We start from the raw sequence: 15,381 nt of genomic DNA, 5'->3' as shown, positions 1-15,381 counted from the left end.
TCCGGCTGCTGAAACACTGGAGGAACCTGCACAGTTTTGGAACTCACCGTTGAATGTGGCCGTTTACCGTCCAGATTAACTTCTCACTTTTTTTGTTTAAATGAAACATGACGTTAAAAATCCGTCAGGCTTCAGTCAGCGGTGACAGAACGCGGTCACAGGTCATCAGTTTTACATTCACAGCAGGAAAACAAAGCTCTGTTGTGACTCATACAGCCTGCATCTGCGTTTAGAGAAGACTGCTGCTGAAACATCTGCATCCTGGTTTGGACAGTCGGTGATTTCCAGCCGACTGTTCAGTGTCGAGTAGAAAACGCTTGCAGGCAGAGCGCCGCGGGCCGTGTTGATGCTTTTTGTGGCAAAACAAACCCAGAATCTGCATGCTACTGACCGGCAAGAGATAACCTAACTTTAATGGATTCCAAAATAATATCTATCTATTGAAGTGTTTTTATCTTCATTTTGTTTTTGAGGTTCTGTGCAATTGTAAACTTAAATATTGAATGTATTTCCATGGACGGAGGGAGGCACTGAGAGCGCTCCGGACATTTGTTCTTGTTGACTTTGCACTTTGTGTTTTGGCGGCGCTGCCTGTGTGGACGGCAGCCGGCGAGACGAGGAAGCCGAGCTCAGAGAGGAGCCGATCTGTCACAGCCAGCCCTCCAGTTAACACAGGAAACTCCTCAAGTCACAGTGAAGCTGCAGGTTGACAGCAGGGGGTCCCGCCTTCCTCTGTATAGGGCCCCCACAACCAATATGATTTATTTATTATTATTATTATTATTATTATTGATTGATTTTAAACCTGAGAAATTCACTTCATTTCAGTCAGCAACACCATAAAAAGTCAATGAGGATCATAAAAAAAATTTGAGAAATTTCAGGGAAAAAAATGGTAAGAAAACTATAATTAATAAAATTAATAAAACTGCAAGAAATTACCATAAAATCAGGCAAAAAAAAATTTAAAAATAAAATAAAATTACGTAAACACCAGAACATTAGTAACAAATTTGCAAACAAGAAAACTGCCCCCAAAAGTTAATTAAAAAAATAAGAAAAATATATTTATAAGTATTAAAATCAGTCAAACTACAAGAAATTAAGATAAAGTTAGGCAATACATAAATAAATAAATAAATATCAGAACATTAGTAACAAATTTGCAAACAAGAAAATTACCCAACAAAATTTGAAAATGTGATGTTAGTAAAGCAATATTAATAAAACTACAAGAAATAACCGCAAATTTACACAAAAAAAGATCCAAAACACCATAAAGTTACCCCAACTACAAGAAAATCACCCCCCAAAAAATCTGAAAAAGCTGATATGAGTTTGTTTTTGTTTGTGAACTTTTTTCAGAGTGTGAAACAAAACATTTCAGGTGGTAAATTTTTGGACCGTCATTGATTATTGATAATAAAACTCAAGGAAGGGCCTCTGAACGTGCCAGTGTCCCCTGAAAATCTGCTGTATTAGTTTTGGTCTGAAAGTCTGAGAATGTAAAATCTTTTGGCCGTGTTGAGTTTATTACTCGTTAAAGAAACTGCCAACAAGCTAAAACTTGGCTGTGACTTGAAGGTTTAGTTTTCTCTCCAGACAGACTGAAGTGAAAGCACAAAACAGACCAATCAGAGCTCCGCTTTGGAACAGAGACTTTTTCTGCAGAGATCGTCGTTTGCAGCTGAAATCAGTTTTCCCGGTCAGCGACACGAAGGCGGCGCCTCCACACGTGGACTCAGCATTTGGAATAACGGACTGTTTTGTTCTAAAAGCATGACAAAATGTTCCCGATCGTGTTTATTAGCATCCATGAGGTGTGTTTTTTTTTTTTTCTTAACTCCCAGGCAGCATACAGGTGTGTGTGTGTGTGTGTGCTGCGCTCCGAGCTGTGCATTAAACATGTTTTACTGTGGACTCTGTGGCCGGCTGCTCATCTCTTCAACACACACACAAGAAAGCAGAGCAGCAGGAAGTGTTTGGACACGTTGCCTCAGGGACAGAGTTTTATTTGGCTTTGCTGATCTGCAGCTTCTCCAGTAGCAGTGAACAGGATCCAGATGAGGCAAATAAAACAGAAAAAAACAGATCTGAAGAGTTTCACTGCAAAATGTCGTGTGTCTGCTGTGGAAAAGTTAACACCTGAACTCCACCTTTCAATATCTCCCAAATCTACAGCCTCCAGTTGGAAAAGTTTTCTCTCTTTAGTCAACCAAGGACCTCAATTTTATGAGGGGTAGTATTCTGAGGGAAAAAAATGAATAAATAAATAACTAAAATTACTAAAATAACTCAAATTTTTTAAATTAAAGTTATAAATTTACAGGAAAAATACATGATTATTCTTCGAGATTAAAGCAAATTTACGAAAAAAAAACTCACAAATTTATGAGAAAAAAACCCCAGAAATTCTGAGATTATAAAGTCACAAATTCACAAGAAAAACACTAAGAAAAATAGTTGGATTTTTTTTTTTTTTGGTCAAGAAACCACATGGCATCTTTTGGTTCCTTGGCAAAAAAATAAAATAAAATAAAATCATAAAATTCATAATCTTCATAATCTCACCATTTTTAAGTTTTTTTTTCCTCAGAATTTTTTTCTCATAAATAGATGACTTTAATCTCAGAATTTCTGAGTTTTTGTCTAGCAAATTTGTGACTAAATAATCTCACAATTTATTTTTTTTCTCAAGAAATTTGTGATTTTTTTTTTCCTCGAAGAATAGTTGAGTTTTTTCATGTAAATTTAATTTTCTTGATAATTCAGTAAGTCTTTCTCAGAATATTACCCCTTCTTCCCCCTGCTTTGTAGTGTTTTTTTCACTGTCACACATTTCTCTACCATCCTTTAAAAAAACAAAGTAAATGAAGTTCTGGGTGGTGCAGGTAGGTGGCGCTCTCACAGCAGCCGTCGCCTCATTCTGAAGTGAAACTCTTGGTCTCAGTTCGGTCGACATTCACGGTCGAGGTGTTGGCTTCGTTAATCTGCACCGGAAACATCAAACTCAAACACAGACGGCAACACCGGCGGCTCCTTAACAAACAAACACACCTGCACAGGGTCCAGAGGAGCGCTCATTTTAACCTGTCTGGAGCACCAGGTGGGTGGAGCTTTGACACACGATGACCCGATCGACTGGAACATCACAGATCAATGATCATTAGCAACATATCCGCTGTGCTCGTGCCATTAACCTGGTCCTCCAGCAAGGTTAAAGGGATAATTCACCCAGTTTTTGGAAAAACCTGGTATTATTTCACGCCCCTGCAGCTGTGCTAGAGAACGGTGGTGCTGCTATCCGACTGCTGGAAGCTCCAAATGCTAACCGCCTTCTAATATTCATAAAAATAACCTTTATTAAAACCTTTATAAAATAGCCTTTAATCAACTCAACAGTTTAAGGCTTTACAAGAGTCACTTTCCAAAACAAATGCCCACACGCCTCCTTAATTTTTGCTCAAATTACCGTTCATAACTGTACTTTCCCTGTTTTCAACATCCAGAAAGATCCGGTCGGAGACAGTACCCAGCACTGAGGTGGCAGCACCGCTGTCCTACAGAACAGCTCGAGGGGAAGTGAAATACAGTATTTATTTTTTTTTTCATAACAGATTAACCATTCCTCTAAAATAAATTAAATGCTGCTACCCTTTGACGCAGGCTTACTAAATCTTGTTTTATGCAGCAACCAGGAACAAACAAAAATATCTACATGTACATTCAGATCTTCAGCTCTTCTGCAGCATCCGGACAGCTCGCTGCGGTCCAGATGTTTCTCACAGCTGTTCAAACTGTTTTCCCTCTCGGCCTCGAGAAGGTCAGATCTGGACCGCCGAGTTACGACAGAATCTTTTCTTCTTTGCTGAACGCAGGCGTGAACAAGCCCGTCGGCTCGGATTGGTTTTTGTCTACATTCATCATCAGTTTCTCGGCAGGACGCAGTGAAGCCGGCAGCGACGGGAAGTAGAAAAAAGCCTGATGTGTCGGTAACAAATCCGCGGTAGTGTTTGTGCTCAAAGGCATCAGTAATCGCCTTAAACTGGAGTCATTTTAAAAAAAAAAACGTTGGGCGAGAGGCTTCCTTCACCTCAGAAACACAATGAGACTGAGCTCTAATCAAATCCTCTTTGCAGATGATTGTGTGCTTTCTGCAGCAGACCAGGCGTTCACGCCGTCAGCAACACGATCGACACGTCACGTCCTTTCACTTCCTACAGAGCTGAGCGAGGAGAATGGCGTCATTCAACACATTTTCACAGCCAACCAGATTTCAGCACCTCCTCGTTTACCTGGGCTTTGGTTTTAAAAATAATACGAGCAACACGCAGTCACATGGATGTAAAAACAAATCTCTAGAGGAGAAATGAATGTGGTTTTCCTGATTCTTTCAAAGTAATCGATCACGTTTAGACACTGGTGTGTGTATATGTAGAAAAAATATGCTTTATGACTGATGTGCTCACCTGCTGACAAACAAAATTTTAACTTAATTCAGTCACAGCAAAGAGACTGAAGTCCAGTATGACCCGCACTCAGCAAAAATATGTTTATCTCATTATTTTTATTTTATGTACATGATATGGCATTCCATGTACATCATGATGAAAAATAAATAAGACATTAACAATTTTTTTGCTGAGTGTGCCGGTCTCTTTGAGCTTTATATATTTATATTAACAAAAAAAAAAAAAAGATGTTGCACATTTTTTATAACCTTAACATTATCTCGGTGCTGAGTTGTAGTGATTCTCCACTTAATGCTCTCGGTGTCGTCCTTTAACAAAGAGGACAGACGGGACAGAAATGGATGTGGTGGCTGTTTTTTTCATGGCTCAGCAGCAGCTAGAACGATTTCAGCTGGACATTTATCAGACAAAGCCGCTCACAGAACCAGCAGCGACGTATTTAACGTGCAGCGGTGTGAGAAAAATAAAGATTTGGGTTGGGAAGTGGCAGCAGAATTTAGTAGGTCCACTCCCACTTGAGGGAGAAACATGTGGGTAAAAGTTTTAAACGCCATCTCAAATCCCAGACTGCGACAGGGACAAGAAAACAAGGATCTTCCCCTCAGAGAAAAAGTGCTGGAACCCGAATTTCCAGATCTGGGTTAGGGCTTGTAGTCAACATTACATCAGATTTCTGATTTCTGACTCAGCTCTGCAGGAAGTGAAGGGACTCGGTCTGATTGTGCTGCTTGATGTGAAGACAGGTTGAGTCTTCGTGTGGTGCAGAGGATTAATTCAAGTTTCACTCCAAAACGAATCATCTGTTTGTAAAACGAACACAGACACATGAAACTAAAGCCTTGATGTCACGTCCAGGTCCTGCTTGTGTAATCCAGGAGATTGGAGATCGTCTGTGCTTGAGAACAGCAGGTTTGTGGCTCGAGCCTTGAGGCGGCGTCGTGGTGTTTCCAGGCTGAATCAGGCCGACGCTCTGCCGTGTCGTCTGGCTGAAAAACCACCAGGACGCCTCAAACCGCGAGGAAAATACGCCTCTCTCTCTCTCTTTTTTAACAACATTTCCTGATCAGGTGGTTGGTCCGCCCGGGCGCTCGGCGAGGGCCGGCAGGCGGGACGCCGCTGGTCAGGCCAAACTCCTCTGCCGCGGCTTGATCCTCAGGTAAAGCTGTGGAACGACAGGAGTGTGTCACTACGCTGGAATCAAATCAGTAAAACTGTTCAAGCACCATCTAAATCACATTTTACATGAAACTACAGAGCGGGGGGATTCTCAGAGCCGCTTTAAGGCAGAAGAGCCATCAGGAAACTCAGCTACACACTTTTTAAAATAGCATGATTTTAAATTTGTCTTCCTCAAACATTTTTTTACAAACTCTCTCCTGGTCTGTCTTGGTTGCCATGTTGGTTGAGGTTTCAGGAGAGCAGCCCCTGCAGGTGATGCTGCCTTATTCCCATCAGCTTATTAACATCAGCTCTGTTTCCTGTTCACTGTCTCGTAGCGAGATGCTCATTATAGAAACTCTGTGAGTCGGAAACACAGTTCATCATTTCACAGATTGCCCGCTGAAAAAATGTCTTAGGAGCTAATGGCTCTCAAATGGCAGGCGTACCGCTTCACATTTGGAGGTAATATTTCTCCTCCCAGAGCCGGGAGTGATGCACAGGTCAGCTGATGTGACTGCAGCTTAGTAAAACTCAAAGCTGCATATCGCTGCTTAACGCTGGGACGGACACAGTATGGAGGCAAAATAACTAATTTAGCAGTGAATGATCTTCTGTATGGTTCTTCATATTGTCATTATTTGAGTCAGTTACTGATAACTTTGCTTTGCAGACTCATAAGAGCTCAAACCTGCAGTTCAAAGGTCAGTCCTGTCAACACTGATAGCTAGCGAGTAGCTAAACTAACTCTGTAAGCAAACTAACTTCCCGGCTAAATACATGAAGTACTTATACTGTACTACACTCAGTACTACACTGCAGTAAAGATACTCTACTTTCCTGTCTGGTCATTTTACTGTATCATGTTTAACTGCTGTGGAAAGAATATTACAATGTTTTGAGCAATATACTGTTTTCCCGACTTCCCCAGACTGAGACCAGATGTTGGACACCATTTCCACCTCTGGACGTCCAGTGGTTCAGTTCCTACGGGCAGCATTTCCTGTTAGCTTAGCATAAAGACTTGAAGTCTATGGGAGTCGTTAGCCTGGCTCAGTCAAAGTGAAAAGATAAACCTTCCAGCAGCTCTGAAGCTGAGTCTGAGTCACACAGAGGATCATGTGGATCTGAAAATCACGTCTTGGAATTTAAAAAAAACAAACTCGAGTGGTCTGAGAAGATAATCAGTGCCGGATCTTCCTCTTCCTTCGGCAGTGTGTGGATCACTGCGACAAACGGAGGGATGAATGTGTTCAGAGGTCACAGCGCCACCATCTGACTGCTCCTGAAACCAACCTCATGTTTTGTAGAAAAAACATCCAAGACATGTATTTCAGATCCGCATGATCCTCTGTGTAAATCTGACAGCTTCAGAGCTGCTGTGAGGTTTATTTTTTCACTTTGACGGAGCAAGGCTAACGACTCCTATAGACTTCAAGTCTTTATGCTAAGCTAACAGGAAATGTTACTCATAGGAACTGAACCATTCCCAGCTGGCATTTTAACATTTATTCAACACTGAATCAACATCATAACTCATGGGTGAATCAATGTTGAATTTGGTTTTGATTTTGCAAAGCGAAGCAACGTTGATATCGTGATGTTGTTTCGATGTCTTAAAGACATTGAAAGACAGGAGGAAAGACATTGGAGATTGGAGAAAGACATTGTTGGGCCTTCAACATTAGTTCACTCATGTTGAAACAACATCACGATATCAACGTTGATTCGCTCTTCAAAATCAAAACCAAATTCAGCACTGATTCACCCATGAGTTATGATGTTGATTCAGTGTTGAATAAATGTTAAAATGCCAGCTGGGTGGAAGAGGCCAATAGGTTGAATCAACATACAGATCTTGTGTAAATTTCAACATTGATTTATTGATAGGTTGTCAACGTTTCCGCAATTGTTAGCTTTATATATTATTTCAACATTGTTTCAATGTAGAAACAACAACTGACATGTTTTAAATTATATTTCAACGTTGAACGTCGGTTGAATGCCAGCTGGGATTGGATTTACAGAAGTGGAACTGGTGTCCAACATCTGGTCTCAGTCTGGGGAAGTCAGGAAAAGGGGATTTTACCATAAACACTGGAGTATTCCTTTAACTATTAACTGTTTCTGTGGTGATGTGCTCAGTTATGGCGCCGTGTCCCGCCCACGCAGCCTCGTCTGTAACGGGCCGGCACCAGGCATCAAACCGGGCTCAAGTATTTCACGGTTTGGATAAAAAGCCGGGCTGCTGTCATGGAAATGAACATGGAGTCATGCATCTTGCTCGTGTCTCACCCCCAGCAGGTTGCGGGGGATGTAGCCCTCGCGGTCGCCGCAGCGCGCCCACCACCACTCCGTCTCCACCTCGTCCTCCCGCCTCAGGACCGTCATGCAGTCGCCCTCGCTGAAGGCCAGCTCGTCATCGCCCTGCGCCTCGTAGTCCCACAGCGCGTACACCACGCCGCGGTTCATCACGCCCATCTTCTCCTGAACACCTGAGAGGGGGGGGGGGCACAGCGGGACAGTAAAATCACAGTGTGGACTCAAACCTGCGACCAGCGTTCTGGCTCTCATTCTGCGGCAGTGCAGATTTCAGCTCCGAGTTGAAATAAGGTCAGACTCTTCATTCTTAGAAAAGGATCCTCAAACATTTTCATGTCAAGGACTTCAGTTTAATGAGATTGAGTCCCAGCGAGTAAATCTCATTAAAGTGTTGGTTTTATATCGACTTGTTGAATTCTCCGCCCTCTGGGGGGATAACAGAGCGAAGCCTGTGATTAAAAATGGCTTCATTCAGTCTCAGGCTCCGGGGGTGAAGTCGCCGTGCAGAGAGGCCGTTTGCGATGGCCCACTTTCCTGGACTGGAGACCGGCATCTCATTTCATTTTCAAATGTTATTCATAGATTTTGTTATTTCTTTAGATAGATAGATAGATAGATAGGTATACTTTATTGATCCCAAACTGGGAAATTCACACGTTACGGCAGCATCAATAAAAAAACATAAAATTAAATTAAAATTAAAAGTATATACAATAGAGACTAAATATACTAAATAGGGGAGAGTGGGGTAATTTGTGCCAAGGGGCAAGTAGGTCCACCCCTGTTATCTAGAAAACCATAGAAGAAGTTGGTCATGTGACCACATATTTTTGAAGAGGCATCCATTTCACTCATCTTATAAAGAAGGGAGACACATGGCTTGAGAGGAAAGCACATTTAAGTTCAAAAAACATTTTTTTGCCCTCCAAAGTAAAATTTCTATGATCAAGGTTTTTTGATTGCTGTGTTTGAACAATTATAGAAAACTTTGAAAACAGTTCACACAGGTTTTAGTACTTTAGTAAGCTACACCATGAGTCTATACAGTTAGCATGATGTTAGCTCAAAACAGCTGGGGGATGCATTTTTTTCAAAATGGTGGGCTTGGGGTAATTTGTGCCAAAGGGCCTTGGGGTAATTTGTGCCAGTGGCACAACTTGTGATTATATACTATATATTATTTTATTGTATTTTATTGTTATTGTACATTGTCTTCTTACCTTTGATCACTAAAACTATTCAGATTCAGATGAAGATGATTTGCAGGTGCTCATTTTTGAATTTTTATTTTGTTCTGGGTGTGTGTTCATGTGGCGCGAGGCCTCGTTATAGAAAAGTGGCCTGTGATCTTGTTAAAATAATAAATAAATGTTAAATAAATAATTTTGTTTTGAATTTGTTTTGCTTTTATATAGCATTATCATTTGTGAGATTAAAATGATCTGTTTTACTTCAATTATCAATGGCACAATTTACCCCAGTGTATTCTCTCTAATGGCACAATTTACCCCGCACCGGGGGCAAGTTGTGCCACAAAACCACTTTTTTTTCGAAAGCTATATTTCTCAAACAGTTTATATAAGATCCAAAGTGATTGTTCCCAGGGATGCACAACATCCTAAACTATATGTGCATATTTTAGTTGGAGGCATTACTGTAATCCCCTCGTTTTAAAGGCACTTTAAGTAAAAATTGGCACTATTTACCCCACTCTCCCCTATATACATCAAAGCTTCTTTTGGTTTTTTTTTCATGCTCGGCTCGTCATTGTTTTCGTGGAAAACACATGCAAATGAACGATGTCGGCTCTAAACAGTAACGGTGTTATAGTGACTAATAGTCCTACACTTGAGCCGCTACCGGTTGCAAATCAAAATTCAAACGTAGTCAGACAAAAAGCCATCGCACACCGAGCTCAGTCAGAAACTGTTGGCCTCCTTCTCATTAGCAACACCTGTGAAGATCCATGATGTTTAGTTTAAAAGTTTCTCAGGGAGTTTCCAGAGGCGGTGAGCTGCACCTGATACCCCGATTTTGCATAAAGTAGCCGAGATGTCAACTTTATGCAAATGAGGAGATGTGATAACCCATCTCTTGTTGTCTGAACCCGAGCCAAGACGGGAGCCACCTGGCAGGTATTCTTTTTTTTTGTGTCCGAAACTGAGCCAGACCCGAGATTTACCGCCTGAAACTGCCAAAGTGTTGCCTTCAGCATCATCATGAAAACTTCAGCACTATACAGGAAGTTGGCCGGAACAGAGAGTAGGTCCATCATTTTTCACTAAAACTGCACCGACGTGACCGAACCCAACCTGAACCCAAACATTATTTCAAAATTTTTGTCCGAACCCGGCCAGAACCGTCAGGTCCTGACGAGTCCTGACAGGCTCGGGTCAGGTATCCACACTCTGCACCTCAATGCACTGCATGGCTGCTTACATAGACAATGAATAGGAAGCATAGACATGAAGATTCTGTGGAGACGTACCACCATTGATAATAATGGCAGTGATCTGTTTCATTCTTTGTTGGCATTCGTTCACTTCCAGTTAGGACGAAGTGTTACGAGGGGGTAGTCCTAGCACCGTAGCCCCTGCAGCTAATGCCCTAAGATTGGACATGTAAAGGAGCTGTGGAACCCCCTCAAGAACCCCCTCAAGAACCCAAGGAACCCTGTCAAAGATCTCAAGAACCCCTTCAAAAAGCCCTTTATGCTCTTCCTCCTTTAAACACAAAGACCCTAACCCTAACCCTAACCCTTCCTCTAGCTCGCTCATTCTGTGGTTTTATGTTTTATCCTCTGATGCAAAGTGTCTCACAGGCAGTGATGGGAGTAACGGCGTTACAAAGAAACGGCGTTCCTTTTATCAGTCACGAGTAATCAAAGAAATTACTGTTTCCCCCGTTACAACGCCGTTACCGTTACTGACAATAAAATGCGCCGTTACTAGCCGTTACTTACTACTAATATTTATTATCATTATTATTTTATTATCCTAATCGAAAAATGTGCATCTTGTGGAGAAAAAGCGGTGTGTCAATTTTCAAACGGTCGGACTTTGCAGTTTTTTGTAACTTATCAACATGCATGGAGAATGACTGAGCACAAATTACAAAAAGCACACATGTTCCCCGACGGCAGAGCGGATAGTATCTCCTCCTGCCATACAGAAGACCGGGGGTTCAATTCCCCACCTGGACAAGCTGTCATCACTACTTTAAACTATAATGAATTACTTTTTCAAAGTAACGTGCCCAACACTGACAATGATAGATGAAATTTGACAGCAATGTCCACACTGCAACAGCAACGCAAAAATATGTGCATTAATAAGAGGATTTAAGAAAAGAAAAAAGTAATCATAAAAATTACTTTCCCCAGTAATTGAATTACTCTTCTGCAGTAGTAATTGAGTGGTAATCAAAATTACTTTTTTACAGAAGTAATTAGTAATTGTAACTTATGAGTTTTGTGAGTAATTGGTCCCAACACTGCTCACAGGGTCCAGAAAAATCAGCACTGAACGAAATAACCCATTTTTGAAAAAGCTCAGGTGTGCAGTGTGTGGTGTTTTCGTCTCACCGTAGAGGAACTGGGAGCACTGGGCGTAGCCGTCCTCCATCTCCTCACACTTGTCGGCGGCCGTCTGCATGTCGCTGTAGGTGGTGGCGAACACCGCTGCCCCCGACTCCACCAGGAACTTACACACCTGGACGTTGTTACAGGAGGCGGCGCAATGCAGGGGCGTCCTGGAGAGGAGGAGGAGCGATTGATTGAGATCTTTATTTCGAGCATAAAAACAGCAGTAAAATCAAACAAAACAAAATAATAATTGATACTAAATAAATGTAAATAAGAAAACAAAGGTCCAAAACAATAAAGTAAAACCAAATAAAAATAAAATGCATCGAAAAGGAGCAGGAAGAAGTAAAAACTTATTTAATCCTACCCCCTAATCTCTATTTCATTATAATCTGTCAGAAAATAATTTGTTCATCTGTAATTTCTGTACAAAAAAACACAAAATGTATTAAATAAAAAATGAAACAAAAATATATACTGTATTTATATACATACACAATATGTACATACACACACAACCTCATGTCTCCTCTTCCCTGTATCTTGCAAAAATCATTTGTTTATATTTGTTTTTTAAACTGGTTGGATGGAGGATGGAGAGGAGGAAAGAAAAAGAAAGAAGAAGAGGATTGAAATGAATGGAGGGGATGGAGGTGAGGAGCGAAGAAAGGAGGATGGAGGGAGGTTTTTATGCCTCCATTTTTTGCAACTGATTACCTTTCCCATCGAGTGATGAATAAAATATTCATTACTAATCGGCTACTTCAATATTAATTAGTTGCTTCTGAATATTCCATTTTACACTTTAAATATTAACGAGTTCACTTCTGAACCGGGTAACGAGGGGATCCCGGCGGCTCGGACTCACCAGCCGTCGCTGTCGGCGGCGTTGACGTTGACGCCAAACTGAACCAGGAACTTGACGATCTCGGTGTGGCCGGCGCAGACGGCGTTGTGCAGCGCCGTGATGCCCTCGTCGTTCGGCATGCTGGGATCCTCCACCTGCAACACCAACACGTGACGGACATCAGAGCTACTGACGGCGATGATTAGACCATTTTCATTACAAAAAAAACAAATGTAAACTTTTTTTTTTTGCACTTTACATTACCATATTTCCCCAATTAATCGCCCGGGCGTTTAATGTGCAAAATCAACTTGGACCCCGGGCGTTTAAAAGAACCAGGCGGCTATTCGCTGCAGGCCTTTATTTATTTTTGCACAGACCTGCACCAGGCCATTATCGTGATGACAGTTACCATCCAACATATTTACAGTCGGGCAATTTAATATTACGGTACACCCTTTTTTTCTAATGTTAGCTAGCGCTCTTATTTTGACAGAAAACAGAAGTGCGGCACAGTTATTGTGCGGCTAACTGTTTACTGCTGCAAAAATAGGGTGAGTAGCCTTATTTTGGGTTTACCTCATTATGATGCAAATAATCGCCCCGGCGGTTATTCGGGTGGGCGTTTAATACGCAAAATGGGTGCAGACCCGAGGCGTTTATAAGAACCAGGTGGCTATTTGTGGCCGGGCGATTAATTGGTGAAATACGGTACAGTGGTCCCTCGTTTATCGCGGGGGTTACGTTCTAAAAAATAACCCGCAATAGGCGAAATCTGCGAAGTAGTCAGCTTTATTTTTTTACAATTATTCTAGATGTTTTAAGGCTGTAAAACCCCTCACTACACACTTTATACACTTTTCTCAGACAGGCATTAACATTTTCTCACTTTTCTCTCTTGTTTAAACTCTCAAAGTTCAAACCTTCGTAGAAAAATAAGTCCAGTATTATAGAATGAACGCATTCTGAGACTGATTGACAATGGTCTACAGTCCCTTAGCCAATCAGGACACAGAACACAATGCGTGGGCTCTCCCTTAGCCAATCAGGACGCAGAACACAATGCGCTGTATTAAAAAAAAAAAAAAAAAAAAAAAGCATGCAAATTGCACTAAAAAAAATCCGCGAAACTGCGAGGCCGTGAAAGGTGAACCGCGTTATAGCGAGGGACGACTGTATTCATATATTCTTTTCACTACTAACTAAATACTCAGATGTACAGTTGTTTTTGTTGTTTGTGAAAGGTACGGTTGCATATCAGAGAGAACGTTTTGTGTCCTAAACTGTCCTAAACGGGGAGACGCTCCTCTTTGGGGACTCACGTCGTAGATGACCCTCTGCACCAGGTCGTACTCGCCCTCCAGAGACGAGTCCAGCAGCAGCGCCAGGGGGTTGAACTTGACCCGCATGCCGTGGTCGATCCGCTCCGAGCCGGCCTTACGGAGGTTCGTCCTCTTTCCCTGTGAGGCCGGACGGGAGACGGGAATCAGAAACACAAAGAAACAAGAAAACAAATAAATATATGTGATCCAAAAAGTAAATCTGAAAACACCCTGAAATAAAGAAAATAATAAATAGGGCTGCAGCTAATGGCTATTTTCACTGATTTTTGATTGTTTTTTGATGAAGCCTGTCACAAGTTATAAATTATGACAAATGTTGGCATATTAAAACTGGACGTTTTAATAAACTGGAAGTCTCTTTAAGCCGTCCAAAGCCAGAGCCCATCAAACCTCGTAAAGGCGGAGTCAGTCTGAGCGAGACTCCGTTTGATAAACAGACAGAAACCGATTGATTGGTTTGGTGGATTCACTGGAAAATTAATTAGGATATTTTACAAACTGTCAGTATGAACGAGGCTCCAGTGGCTGATGGACGTATGAATAAAATAACAGTTTACGTGCTGTCAGCATTAATGAAAAAACCTCATATAATTAATAGAATTAATTTAATTCTGCAAAAGTCCAAAATAATAGAGTGAAATTATTCTGACGGCTTTTTTTTTTTTTTTTTTTTTTTTTTTAAACAGTTTTGTTTTCAGTTCCAGATTTATTTATTAATTATTAATTAACTTTGGGTTAGTTTAGTGATCCAGATTCATTTCTATATTTATTTACTTATTAATTACTTTAATACTCTAATTTTTCAGTCTGTAATAAAGTCAAAGATGGTCAAATGTTTTTGTGCAGGGTGTGTGTGTGTGTGTGTGTGTGTGTGTGTGTGTGTGTGTGTGTGTCCTGCTTACCGGCGGCAGGGCGACCTGCCCGGTGACCTCCGGCGGCTGCAGGCTGATGATGTCATCCGGCTGCTCCGCCTCCACGGAGCTGGGGTAGGGGGGCGGCGGGTAGGGGGGGTACTCGTCCAAAAAGGGCTCCTGAGGGCGTGAGGAGGAGGGGCACGCCTCGCCATCCTCCTCCTCCAGAGGGGGCGGCAGGGCGTGGCAGGAGGCGGGGTCAGAGATGGGCGAGCGGGGCGGCACAGGGGGCGGAGTCAGGTCGTCATCGGGGCTGTCGGCGAGGGGCCGGCCGAAGCTGAGGCCGACGCCGGGGCCGCCGTTTCCAGAGGCCGAGCGACGCTCCGCGCCGCCGCTCCCGTTCTCCGTCGCCTCGGGCTGAGCTTGCGTCGCCGCCGTGGCCGCGGTTTCCATGGGGATGGTCTCCATGGCAGCCAGCGTGGTCTTCTGGTACAGCAGCTTCTGGATGTTGGGACCCGCCGGGCCCTCGGGCTCCGTGATGGAGCTGCGCTTCTTCAGGGGCCGCGGCGCGTGGTGCAGCCGCCGCCGCAGCGCCTCCAGGTCCACGTCGCTGGGGGTGCGGTGGGGGTGGGACAGGAAGGGGAGGAGCTTGGTGGGGCTGAGCGGCCGGGGGGCGGCGCGCTCCGCCGACTCCGGCGTGGCTCCCTCGCCGTTAGGCGGGCAACCGCCGTCCGCCTCGCTCCCGTCGCACGCCGACGACCCACAATGCACGGCGGCGTTGTCCGAGCCGACGGGCTGCGGCCCC

At 42.9% G+C, this 15,381-nt stretch overlaps 1 protein-coding gene across 2 annotated transcripts in view; it reads right to left on the bottom strand.

Annotated features, from left to right (window-relative positions):
* Window positions 1–5,027: 5,027 nt before the first annotated feature.
* Window positions 5,028–15,381, bottom strand: part of LOC115374050 (apoptosis-stimulating of p53 protein 2-like) — a 54,856-nt gene continuing 44,502 nt past the window's right edge. For both annotated transcript variants that reach the window (XM_030073162.1, XM_030073952.1), the window contains exons 13-18: window positions 14,628–15,381; window positions 13,705–13,842; window positions 12,404–12,537; window positions 11,536–11,702; window positions 7,926–8,125; window positions 5,028–5,634 (exon numbers count right to left, since the gene is read on the bottom strand). The exon at window positions 14,628–15,381 is cut by the window's right edge and continues 31 nt beyond it. In XM_030073162.1, the coding sequence (XP_029929022.1) occupies window positions 5,593–5,634; window positions 7,926–8,125; window positions 11,536–11,702; window positions 12,404–12,537; window positions 13,705–13,842; window positions 14,628–15,381 (1,435 nt within the window). In that variant the 3' untranslated portion in view covers window positions 5,028–5,592. The remainder of the gene's footprint in view (window positions 5,635–7,925; window positions 8,126–11,535; window positions 11,703–12,403; window positions 12,538–13,704; window positions 13,843–14,627) is intronic.

Source organism: Myripristis murdjan, chromosome 1, assembly GCF_902150065.1.
Source record: "Myripristis murdjan chromosome 1, fMyrMur1.1, whole genome shotgun sequence".
NCBI lineage: Eukaryota > Metazoa > Chordata > Actinopteri > Holocentriformes > Holocentridae > Myripristis > Myripristis murdjan.
This window is presented reverse-complemented; position numbering and strand designations above follow the sequence as displayed.